General features: G+C 35.6%; 1 protein-coding gene across 4 annotated transcripts in view; it reads right to left on the reverse strand.

The window, feature by feature from the left end:
* Positions 1-13,453, reverse strand: part of SEH1L (SEH1 like nucleoporin) — a 15,095-nt gene continuing 1,642 nt past the window's right edge. The window contains exons 2-9 of one of the 4 annotated variants that reach the window (XM_034429413.3): positions 12,335-12,385; positions 8,993-9,139; positions 8,064-8,275; positions 7,580-7,678; positions 6,831-6,971; positions 6,366-6,523; positions 4,687-4,840; positions 1-2,409 (exon numbers count right to left, since the gene is read on the reverse strand). In XM_034429413.3, the coding sequence (XP_034285304.1) occupies positions 2,397-2,409; positions 4,687-4,840; positions 6,366-6,523; positions 6,831-6,971; positions 7,580-7,678; positions 8,064-8,275; positions 8,993-9,139; positions 12,335-12,385 (975 nt within the window). In that variant the 3' untranslated portion in view covers positions 1-2,396. Of the gene's footprint in view, positions 2,410-3,197; positions 3,331-4,686; positions 4,841-6,365; positions 6,524-6,830; positions 6,972-7,579; positions 7,679-8,063; positions 8,276-8,992; positions 9,140-12,334; positions 12,386-13,453 lie in introns of those variants that run through there. The other 3 variants (XM_034429411.3, XM_034429412.3, XM_034429414.3) reach the window with 3 other exon arrangements.

Consider the following 13,453-nt stretch of genomic DNA (forward strand, 5'->3'; position numbering starts at 1 on the left):
TACTTTCTTGAAGTTTTATTGAGTTATTTTTATATAACTTTAGTGGATATCATTATACAATGAGAACATTTACACAAACAACAAATATTCTTATTTTGTTGTAAGGATGTGTACTTTATTTTTGAAGACTGTTTCAGGAAATTGCTAAAGTTAGAAAAAAGTTAAGGAATCTGATGACCTAAAAGATTCTTATGCTAAAAATGTAGAGTTTTTAATTTACTTCTATACTCCATAGGGAAGTTTTTTCCATCTGTATTTAAATTTAAGAAATTATTTCCAAATAATACAAAGTAAATTACTAACAGATTACAACAAATTGAATGTTTTTAAATGATAAAATACTGTTTCACATAATTTATCCTGAACGCTGTATTAGTTTGTTGAGAGTTAATAGTAGAGAACTAGTTTTTATTATCTGCAGAACTAAGCATAGTAAATTTGAAATATTGTAGTTTGTATTACAGATCATGCCTTTAAAAACCCATTCTGAATTATGGTTGGAAAAAATGTAAAAAAAAAAAAGAACAGCCAAAAGAAATAGATTTTTTAAAGCATGTGAGTTAGGCTTTAATACAGCTTTAAATATGCATCAAACCCCTTCGTGTTCACGTAAGAGCTTAAGAGGTCGAGAAATATATCGTCTGCGAGGGTGAGAATACTGGATATTGGCAGTGTCAGCATCACAAGAGTGCTCTATCAGAGGAGGAAGAGGAGGAGGAGGAGGTGGCGGTGGTGGTAAGAGCTGGGCATAACTGGACCATCTTGATCCAGCCCATGGGGAATCCAGAGGGGGGAAAAAATACCTGAAAACAATTCAGACAGGAACACCACACAGAAGGGAAAAACAGAAAGAATAGTGGTAAATACAAAAACCAGAGAGGAGAGAAACATGCTGGGACAAAATGAAAGAAACAAAATCAAATTCTCAGCTCAAGTTATTATCATTTTTTAAAATCTAGAAACTATTCAGAAGGAAAATTATCATATGAGACAATAGAAAATATGTTACATTCATTGTAAAATGAATATACAGTACTACATGTAAGTTAACTGAACTATTGCATGCCTTCTCATTTATTCCTACAAATCATGCTGTTTTAATACAATTACAGAAAAACAGACACAAATTATATATCCAGATTGGTCTGCTCATTTGCATCCAATTGAGATTATTTCTACTCAGATGAATACATCAAATTTAAAGATAAAAACATAGTTTTACAATGTTAAGATTTTCACAATATACACAGTTGTTCTTTTTCCATTGCAATAACAGTCTGTGTGCTTATATACACCTCTCTGGAAAAAACACAAGATAATCAAAACTTCTGAATTAATGGCTTAAAAGATCATTCCATACTACTTCCTATGACTTACCCGTAATAGAAGAAAACTTTGTAATCTTTACAATCTTTGGAAATGTACATAAATTTACAGAACAGAAAAGTTAGTAAATTTTGAGACAAGACATATTTAAAGCCACACTGACATGCCACTATGTAAAACAAGGCATTAATTGAATGTTTGCCCTAGGACACCACTTCGGTTTATTTCAAGGCAACAACTGCACTGAATAGAGCAAGGTGTAAATACTTGGCAATGCAGGAACTGGTTGGGGTCACAAGATGATAATTCCCATACCAAATTAATAATACCATAGAACAAACATTCATTTGGACTAGATTTCCATCACAAAACCAATAAGATGAAATCTTACTAATTATTGCATGGATTCATGCTACTATTACATGCAATTATCAGGTATGTTCAGATCATTCTTATCAAGACAACAAAAATATGTTACTAATAGTTACTAGTTACTAATAGTTTTGTGATTTTCATCTGAAGTAGTTCTGAAATAATACCAAATTTGATATCAACTCCACAGTTGCCAAATTACAATGTGTCCACACTGTTTATGACTAATTGTATACTACAATCCATTAGCAAAACTAATTGTTTTAGAGTCTATGTGAACACTTCAAAAAGCCAAACAAAGTTAAAATAATCAAAACAATTTAAATGAAAAAGTTACTCCAATTGTTTTACATTAAAGATTTATCTCCTAACAAGCTTAGAATGCAAGGACAATAATCCTCTTTACATTAGTGATTTCCGTCTTTCTCTCGCAACATGTCTTTTTGAGAAATGGAATCCATAAGAGAATCCTGTTACTTTTTTTTTGTTAGATTCCAACAAGATCATACTGTGCTGGCAGTAGAGTACACATATAGCATTTTTTTAAAAAGTGATTTGATTTGCATTTAGTAGTAGACAGATTGCTGGTGTCTTTGGAAGAGGTCAGACGCCGATGGGGAAGGGAAAAAGATCGCTTTCCATTCCTGTGTGCATGCAACAAGCAGTAAAACAGCAAAGTTACTCCAGTTAGCTTGGTATCAGCTGTGCTTTCTGTTAAAAAGGACATAATACAAATGGGGAAAGGAAAATGCATAACAGTTTTAGACACACATGGTTATAAGCACAATAAGAATACTGTAAAGCAGTAGTTGGTAGGTTGATTAATTCTCCAATCACTTTTCAAACATCACTTTTATGTTAAGTAGAAAATAATTACTTTGATCTTCTCACATTAGTAGTGTTACTTGAATTGATTAACAAAGTACCAAAACATTGTGCCATAGAGCCAATAAAGCACCCATCAACTTGTTTTTAAAAGCTAGAATTTACATTCTTGTCATAAAATCTTTAGGAAATAAATTACATGTAGCTGGTTTTATTCTACTTTCAAACTGCTATCAAAAGTAAGATTATTTTCAGGTGATTTTTTTCCCATAAATGTTCTTATTTCTGAACCTGAAATTATTTGAAATGAGACCTTTGCACAATCTTCAGGGGAAATACTGGTATAAACAAGATCTTGTTTAATTTATACTGGTAGTAAGGCTGGTAAGTTTAATAAGCACAAGGACAAAAGGTGAAAATGTATAAGAGTTTTTATTTTTTCTTATTTTCTTATGGAAATATATACAAAATATATTTGCTAGCTATGCTGAATAACTGCAGTCCCAGAAGGTCTTCAGGCTCATAAGCAGTTGTTAGGTACTTTTATTTTTCTCTTTCCTCATGTTTGATCAACCACCATCATTGTGACATACCGTTTCCCCCAAAATAAGACAGCCCCTAATAATAAGCCCAATTGGGCTTTTGAGTGCATGGCAATAAGGCCAAGTGTTTATTTCAGGGTTCAAAAAAATATAAGACAGGATCTTATTTTCGGGGAAACACAGTAATATACCGCAAGGAATCCTATAGTAAAAGTATAGAAATGTTACCATATACCAATTGTTTTATATCTCTTCTGTTTGTCACCTGCCCTTTTCCAAAATCCAATTGTGAAAGCAAATATAAGGAAAATTGTATATATTAGGACAAAAAATTATGAAATAAGAATGTATTTATCTAAAGAAGTACAGCTATATTTTCTGAATGCATAGAAAACTGCCCAGTACCTTGGCTTCATCCAAAAACATATGCTATATTTAACAATACCTTGATTTTATAATCAAGGTATCTCCTCCTGTATTTGTATAAAAATGGCAATAAATCTATCACATATTTGTATTTTAACAATCAATGTAGCTATTATAGCTATATTCCATTCTAATGATAGTCCTAAAAAGTTAGTAAGTCAATGATAATTCATGTATTGAAAGTATTTAAACTAATTGATTCTCAGGTAAAGAACAAAACTGAAGAACGATCCTATTCCCAAACATTTCAAGATAAAGGAATATGGAAACTATGAAGTCAAAGGATCAAGCCACTCCTGCAAGTGGAGAGACATGTTACTACCTGAGATATTGTGGAGTCTTCAAGATCAATTAGCCTTGGTAAATCTTCTCCAAATTTATCCAATGGTCCCTTCAAACCACCCAAGCTATTGGCTATTACATCATCTAATGAATTCCGCATTTAATTATATGTTGTGTGAAGAATTAATTCTTTCATCTGCACTAAATCTCCTTTCAGTTATCCAGCCAGTGTCACTGAATAACCCATTTTAGTGCTTTAGGAGGAAGAGAAACATCTCCCTGCCCATTTCCTCTACATCTTGTATAATTTTACCCACCCTGATCCTGTCCTTCTAAGTTGCCTTTTTTCAAGATAAAGAATCCTAGACCTCCTTTCCTTTACAGTACTTGTTTGAATTGCTTGATCATTTTTGATCACTTTCTACATCTTTTCCAGCCCTGACATTTCATTTCAAACCTCATGGCCCAGAATGCAGCTAGACCATAGATTTGAAGCTAGGTATTAAAAGGCTGGCAAATTTAATTTTCTCTCCCTTCAAGATGTTTAGTATGGATTTTGGTTGAAAGATAGCAAGGTAATTAGTGGTCAATTATAGGAAAATGAGATAATTATTGTAAACAGAAAAAAATAGAGTGAATAGTGCTTCCTATCCCCACCTATTCCAGATTACTGCATATCAGCATTTGAAATAGATGATTGATAAATGAAAGCAAGCTTGTTCATATTTTGTCCATTGTGTATATTAGAACACATCTGGTGCAGCACTAATAGAACAAGCATAACTGAACAACTGAAGTGATTTTTGTAATTAAACAATAATGATAGACATAGTCAAGTTTTTAGTGAGGATAGAATCAGCTATTCAGAGAATTGAGAACTAATAATGTGAAGCTCTCATAAAAAAAAACATACCTGCCAACCGATGTTCCATTGACTGAATTCTGGAGAGTTGAAGTTGCTGTGCCAACAGGAGCATTAAAAACTCCCTGCTGTGTGGAACTAGCATTGACTGGACTTCCATTGCCTTTCAGTATTCCAGTGCACTTCCAGTTATCCATATAATTAGCTAAATGGAAATATACAAATCCCATTTGAATTTTTAGCAAAAAGTTCTACTTACATAGTTACTGTTAATATACAGGCTGCCTGGGAAATGTTGGGAGTTGAATATTGCTATATCAAATATTCAGATTATAATTATCCAATAGAGTAGAAATAATAATTAAATTTGCCATGGGAAAAATCTCAGGCTGATAATTAATGAATTTAGCAATTTACTGAGTTAATGACTCTTAAAATTAAAATGAAATGTAAGAAAATGCTCATAGACTGTAAACAGAAGGTGGAGGCATTGAGCAAGGATTACTGCTGTTGGAAAAGGGATGCTTTTGCCATCATTGGTCTCAGCATGAACTGGCAATCATCTATATCAGGCCCACACAATTGGCCTGCCGGCATTTTTTAAAAGGTCAGTAAATTCACTGTTCCTGCTCCCAAAGATACAGCATGATTGAGATTGGCTACACTAACAGAATCTTGCAAGTCTGACTACATTTCCTTCCCTCCTTTACATTGCAGAAAGTTGTGGGGAAGTCAATCTGAATCCCTTCTTCCTCGAAGCATGCTTTTGCACATATTGTTTTCTTAATATTTTTTTGATAATTTCTCCATGATCATCGCCTTTGCATCTTATGTATCTTTGGATGGACCACAACTCATTAATGAACGCCTCAGGTTGCATTATTATACTATCCAATTCCATTATTTCTAACTTCCGAAGCCAAGATGTTCCACAGAGCAGAGGCTGCTGCAGAAAAAGCTTATCTCCTAGTCCCTGTCAGCCAACATTCTTTGGCTAACAGGATCTGCAGCATTTGATCTTGTTACAGGTAGGAACTCTGGAAAAAGGATGATCCCTCAGGAACCCTGGTCCCAAGCCATGTAGTGCTTTATAGGTATTCACCAGCATCTTGAATTGCACCCGGAAACACACTGCAAAATGTGGCAGCATAGGCAGTTATCTGTGTCCCTAGAATGCCACGTATTGCATCTCTGTTCCATGAGCTGCCATGGTTGCCAATTAGCTTCCAGCTACAATTCAAGGTGCTGATTTTGACCTTCATGGCATGGACCAGATTGAGGGGCTACCTCTTCGTCAATTACATCAGCAGATCCCACCACAGCAGAAGAAATATGTTGTGGGTTCCATCTGCTAAGGAGTTATATCTAGCAGGATACATGAGATGGCATTTCTGCCATTGCCCCTGTTCTGTGTAACATTATCCCCCACTACCCAACCCAAGGTGAGAATGGACTTTTCTCTGCCATCCTTCCAGAAATCTGTCAAAAATTGAATATATCAACAAGCCTGGTGGTCTCAAGGGAATGGTGATCTGCTGAGGTATGTTTGGAACATCCAGTGCTCTTACTTAGCCTTTTTAAAATAATCAGTGTTGTAATTGTACTGTGTTTAAATATTTTATTTTATGATTTTACTGTATGCTTGTGTCGCCTCGATAAGATGAGTGAGTGAGGGAGTGAGGGAGGGAGGGAGGGAGGGAGGGAAGGAAGGAAGGAAGGAAGATGCTTACCCTTCCAAAGCCTTACACATCCATCATCACCTGAAGATGCAAGTACTGTGCCAGTTATATTCCAGCTCACACGCCAGACTTGGGAATTGTGATGATCAAACTGGGCCACTAACTGAACTTCAAATTTTGTCAATCCAGATGAAGTACTCAGTTCTTTTCTATTAAAAAAAGTACACATCCGAATTGTACTTTAGCCTACTCAATACATGCTACTTTTAAAAATATGTTGTTTCATTTTAACATATTAATAATAAATCATTTGAAAAAATCAGAGTAAAACATAGAATAGAACTGCATTTTCCCTTTATGGCCTGCAACAAAATAATTATTAAAGAGCTAATTGCTAAATAATGCTAAATATTAATGCTAAATAATTACTATTGGTAGATTACTAGATTATCTCATCCTTGAGAACAAAGTTATGCACAAATGTTTTATATTAAAGGACTTGCTTGAAAAACTTACCTTAGGGGTTTTAATGTGAATATTCGTACATCTTTGGTAGCTACTGCCAATATATGGAATGATCTTCCAAGGTTTGGAGCAAAGGCAATGTCATGCACAGGATCTGTAACTGTCATAAGGGTTTCTGCTTTTGCATACTTCCTGAGTAACATATAAACAGAGTATTTATTCTCTTATATAACATACCTTACAGTCCAGAGTTTCCTTTTGAAAAACAAAAAGCATTAACCAAATTCTTTCACATAAACTTAATTTTTAATTCTACTCAAGACTTTATGCCAGACTTTATTTTTTTAAGCTGATTCCAATTACTATCAATAGAATAGTGAACAAATCTTAACTAATTTTGGGGACTACATGGAGGACCACTATTTATGAAAGGGCATTTCTTGGCTGTATAGTTAACTAGCCAAGTATCTTCACTGCCATGTATATTTATTTTGGATGTTTCTATTGTTTTTCTGGCTTTAAAATGTTTTTAGTATTTTTTATTTTTTTGAATTGTAAGCTGCCCAGTCATTGACTGAGATGGGTGACTACAGAAATGGAATGGATGAACACTCATATAATTCTATTTGTAGAATTTTTTTATTTGGATTCTCACTATAGCTATACTATAAAACCAAAAACATATCAAGAACTAATGCATGCTAACCATTTAATATATTTCATTCCCCAAATGCCATTTTAGTAATTTTTATTCATACTTCAATGTTTCAGCAATAATTAAAGCTGTTTTTTCCACTCACCTGGTATTTTCATTGTATTCATATATCTGTACTTTAGCCAGTATATTAGGACTACCATCATCACTTCCTACAGCTATCATAGGAGCATGGGCACGAGAACTACAGTTAAAAATGAAATATGCTTAGACAACATTTTTAATAATTAGAACTATAAAAGAATTAATCTAAAACAACTATGGATAATAAAACCAAAATTCTCCCTGTGTTATTCATATCTTAAATTCACATATAAGAATGAAATTCAATGTTTTTTTTTTCTTAGTAGTAGATTTTGATTGAAAATAACTTTCCAGAGCCTCAAAGTCACTTACATCTCTGCTGACTGATCCATCAATTATAAATCCAAATTTTCTTCCAGTTCTAAAATTTCTATACTAAAAACTATAATTTTATATGCCAATTGCAGAAAAAAGATGCATATTAATTAGTTTCAAATTAAGAGAGATTTTTTTTCATGATTCAGTAGTTTTTCTAAATAACTTACCTTGAAGGATTCCAAGAAATACAACTGCAGCTTAATTTACATGAAATTTCATGCTGAAGTGACCACTGACTAAGATTCATAACATCCGGAGCTTCATATATTCTAACAACTCCATCTGCTGAACATGTTGCTAGCATGAGACCCATATGTTTGGGAGCAAATTTGACATCTGTAACTGATGTCCTACTATCAACCAAAGTAGTCCTCTTTACCTAAAAATACAGCAGTTGTAAGAAAATTATTAATAGATTATTAGAAAGTTACAAAGAAAAATATATGATTGCTTAATATTTCAAAATGGCTTATGGAAATATATTGTTCCCAGAAGAGGACAAAAACCGGAGTGCTAGAAACAAAAATGAATATTAAGGGATCTCTTGAAAAATAAAATTCTGATCGATTTTGAAGAAGTAAATTGGGAATCCAGCAGTGGCTTCCTTTTGGCACACAAACTGAATCCCATACCACCACCAGTAGGTCAACCAAGGGGTGCTGGGATAAGGAATGGCAACCAAAAAGGCAGAGATGGGGGAGATATGGACTGAATGCTGCAGCCATAAACATGGACCAAATTTTTACCACATTAATGCAAGAGCACTGCTACAGCTAAAACTTTGAGAACTGGTCATAAACTCAATTCATTCAGCACCACTTAAATGGTTGCTGAACAAATGATTGTTAAGTAACAACCAACTGTGTAAAAACAAAATTCTACTAGGATTTTGGCTTCAATTCTAACTTCTTGCATAAATGAAATAGATGTACAGATCATAGTGATTCATAATGGGATTTTGCAAAGAGAAATATGAAAGAAAATGACAAATATAAAATACATCTGTTAATTTGAATATTTTGTTTGCTAAATTTTACTGTTATCAAGGATATCATAAATTCTAAATATTTCAAACTATCTATTTTTCAACACTTACCCAGTGACTTTGTCCCCGAAGTTTATCATTTGATTCTCCTACTATTTCTTCCCAAACAGCAGCTGTTCTATCAAAAGAGCAAGAAGCCAAGACCTGTCCAAATTCCGGATGAGCCCATGTCACACGCCACACAGATCCACTGTGTGTCTGCAGAATTAAGATAAATTAAAATTACTGTGAATTAATTAGTGCTTTGATCTAACCTTGTTAATTTAGTAGCCACTATTCCTCTATGTTACAAATAAACGCACCGTATTTTTCAGAGTATAAGATGCTCCAGAGTATAAGACGCACATTAGTTTTTGGGGAGGAAAACAAGAGAAAAAAAAATTCTGCCTCTGCCTACCAGCATCCATCGGTATTCATCTGGCTATTTGGTATTCATCTGCCACCGCCACTGCTCTCTGGAACCAGCCGAAAATGTGACGCACGGAGGTCAAAAATGGGGCATGTGGAGGCTGAAAATGCAAGATGCAGAGGCGGCGATCCCCGCAGCCTGGAACAGGTCTAAAACGGGGTGTGCCGAGACCAGAAACGCAACACGCGGAGGTCGAAAATGACCGAAGGGTGGGGGCCAGCGGGTGGGCAGAGCTTCGACAACATTCGGTATACAAGACACACCACAATTTTCACTCACTTTTAGGGGGGAAGTGTGTCTTCTACTCCTAAAAGTACGGTAATTGCAAAAGGAAGAATTGGAACCATCACCTTTATAGCAATAATTAAGCAAAGTGGTGAGCAAATGAGAAAACAAAGATAAAAAGATAGCAATAATAGACTATGCATCTAGGCTATACATAGTCAATGAAACGTAAGCTACATGTTTTATTAAAATACATTATAGGAGACAGAAGAAAGATGTATCAGGGAAGAACACAGGTCTCATACTATGGTAGAGGCTTTTGCCTTCCATAAGCTGGCATGCGAGAGATCCACTAATATCTGAATGCTTAGTTGTATATGGATGCAAGTAAGCAAGGGTAGAATCTTCATGGAGCTAGAAATTCTAGCAATGGCCATATTTTCTATCAGCCAAATCAATGGAAGCTTCTGTTCTAAAGATTCTAAATATGACAAATGTGACCTTATATGGCAAATCCAAGAAAATAAGGTAGACAGCACCATGACTTTGGTGAAGTGAAACATCACAGAGGTTGGCCCAGCATTTAAAACAAAACAACCTGTAATGGGAATAAGCAATATGCCTGTGGCCACTAGCAAACCTGCACACAACCCACAAGGCAGGATCCTTACCTTGTCTGCTTTAGTATCTATAGCACTAAAGAAAAAACAAAGAATACCAATTGGTCTATTGGTAAATGGCCCTATCCCTCATGCAGGCAATATTGTGAAAATGCAAGCTGTAATAATGGCAGCCATGATGTAAATGCTCCTAAAACATATTCTCAAAGTTCTATTTGTATCCACCAGTCCAAAAATTAAGATGGGCAATTTTCAATAACCACAAGCCGAACAGATCACCCAGATCCCAAAAAAAAAAACCACTTTCAGGAATGCAGTTGCACCTAAAAATATAGAGCACCTGAATAGAATCAGGACGGGCCATGCCAGAACTAAGGCAAAACTGTTTAAGTGGGGAATAGACAAGAGCCCACAATATGACTGGGGTGCACTGGAACAAACTATAACACATACAGTCCTCCTCAGGAAATTTCAAGACACCTGGGATGACCTCACTGCAGTCACACCAGAAGCAGTAAATCTTTCTTAGATATTGAATTATCCCATTGCAATTCTATGGCGATTTTATTATTGTTTTATCTTAATTTAATATCTTATCTCCTATATTGAATTGTTCACATATCTTACATAGGTAAGTCCTCGACTTAAAACAGTTCATTTCATGACTGTTCAAAGTTACAAAGGCACAGAAAAAATGACTTATGGCCATTTTTCATATTTACGACAGTTGCAGCATCCCCATGGTCTCACAATAAAAATTCAGAAGCTGGGCAACTGACTCATATTTATGATAGTTAGAGAGTCCCAGGGTCATTTCATCACCTTTTAGGACCCTCTGACAAGCAAAGTCAGCGGGGAAGCCAGCTTCACTTAACAACCATGTTACTAACTTAACAGTGATTCACTTAACAAATGTGGCAAAAAAGTTCATAAAATGGGGAAAAGCTCCCTTAACAAATGTCTCACAACAGAAATTTTGGGCTCAATTGTGGTTATAAGTCAGGTGTGTCAAATTCAATTTCATTGAGGGCCGCATCAGGGTTGTGTTTGACCCCGGGGGAATGGGGGGCTATGCACATGGCCAAGGTGGGTGTGGTCAGCTCAACATCACCTGTGTCGGGGGCACCTGTGGTGGCCCAAGCGCTCTGCCAGCAAAAACAGAGCTTGGGAGGCTGCACGTGGCCCTTCCGAGTTCTGGTTTAACTGGCAGAGTTACCATGGGCCAGTCCTTCGCTGTTTCCAGAGCGGCTCCATGGGCCAGATCTAAACACCCTGCAGGTCGGATCCAGCTTTGAGTTTGACATCCTTGTTATAAGTACAGGAATCCCTGTATATATTTGTTGATGCTTTATTTAAACCATATTTGTATATCAGTGATTGCATGATTTCTGTAGATAAAAAGGTTCCCCTCGCAGATATGTGCTAGTTGTTCCCGACTCTAGGGGGCGATGCTCATCTCCATTTCAGAGCCGAAGAAATTAATAAGTCCAAAAATTCTGCATCCGTTTTTAATATTATCCCAAAAAACTGCAATCCTAAACACATTTACAAAGATGTGAGTTCTATGTGAGTATTGCAGCTGCAAAAATGTGGATGTACGAGATGACACCAAAGAGCCTTGGTGGCACAGCAGACTAAAGTGCTGTTAAGTAGCACCAGCTGCCTGCAATTACTGCAAGTTCAAATCTCACCAGGCTCAAGGTTGACTCAGCCTTCCATCCTTTCGAGGTAGGTAAAATGAGGACCCGGATTGTGGGGGCAATAAGCTGACTTTGTTTAAAAAAGAACACCGCTTGGGGGGGCCGAAAGCCCTACTAAGCAGGTATATACAAAAGTATGAAAGCTATTGCTTAATACATTGTAAGCCGTCCTGAGTCTCCGGAGAAGGGCGGCATATAAATCGAATCAATAAATAAAATAAATAAGTGTTGAGTGTTTATGTATCTCTTTGTTTCCTTCTTCTGACCCTCCAGATTTTGCAGGTCAGATCTAGCAGTCCTAGTCCCACTGAGAACAAAGAAAATTACCTTTAGGTACGCATTAACAGGATTTTAGAACGCATTGTTTCCCTTTATTAAGGTTTTACATGTCAACTAATATTCTATATAACACTAAATTATTTTAGATTCAAATTCTTACCTTCCAACTGGCAGTACAATGCCATTCTCCATTTTCACCTTTGTCCCAAACCTAGTAAGGCAAACATATCTCATTTAAAATGAAGACATATATGATTCTTCATAACAGTTCTTGTAGAAAATCTTATCAGAAAAAGACTCCTTAAGCACTCCAACTAGATCCCAGGTCACATATAAGACAAATAAGCAGCTGCATATATTCTTAATAAGTACAAAAAGTTTTTCCTTCCAAACAAACAATCTTTGATTAAGAAGTAAATCAAACAATATCTAGCCATATTCGGCTTCATAATAATTCTGCAACTATTTAACTACAGCATTTGTAGTTAAACTACATTACATTAACTACATTAATTTGTGGCTATTTAAACCTCTCCAATTACAAAAATGAATTTGGGTTTCTGGTCACGGGAACATTTTGTGACTTACTTTTGTTTTGTTACCTCAAAAATCTCTTTGAACTAAGGACATAAAAGATACCATTAGGGTTTGTTAGGTAGCATATTACACTAAGGAAAGAATAAGACTATTTAACTTCTGATTTTTATGTAAGATTTGAGGTTTACCATTCCATTTGAACTTGCAAAAACAGACTTTGAAATAAAAATGCATTCAAATTCCAATGACCATAAGTACATGGGAACTGCAAGGGAGAGCATGGTTAGTGTAAGGGGATAAAATGTCAATGTACAATTCTTATTAATCATTCCCTTTGCCTTTAGTGCAATAGAAGGTTAATATATTACACTAAGATGCGGTTTGCTTAACACTAGGGTACTATAGTAAATCACAGTTGGTAAGATTCAAACCTACTACTAAGCCACGAACAGTGGCTTCCAATTCAAACAGCAAAGGTTGGCTTCGTGCAATGTACCAAACCTAAATGCCATCAGTTTAGCATGTTGTGCAAACCCAGCCAAAGTGGGTCTCTCCTCTACTTATTGACATGCTGACCGGAATCGTGGTTCTCAACGTTAAGAATCCCGTTATCCTATTCACAGCAATTGCATTTTCTACCAAACCCAGTTGGGGCGAAAGGACCCCGTAGGAAAACTGCGACTAGACTGAACGAGCATGTTGACTGACTCATCTTCCTAAATTAATTTATAGATAGATAGAT

This window comes from Pantherophis guttatus, chromosome 3 (genome assembly GCF_059756535.1).
Source record: "Pantherophis guttatus breed Tessera chromosome 3, ASM5975653v1, whole genome shotgun sequence".
Lineage (NCBI taxonomy): Eukaryota > Metazoa > Chordata > Lepidosauria > Squamata > Colubridae > Pantherophis > Pantherophis guttatus.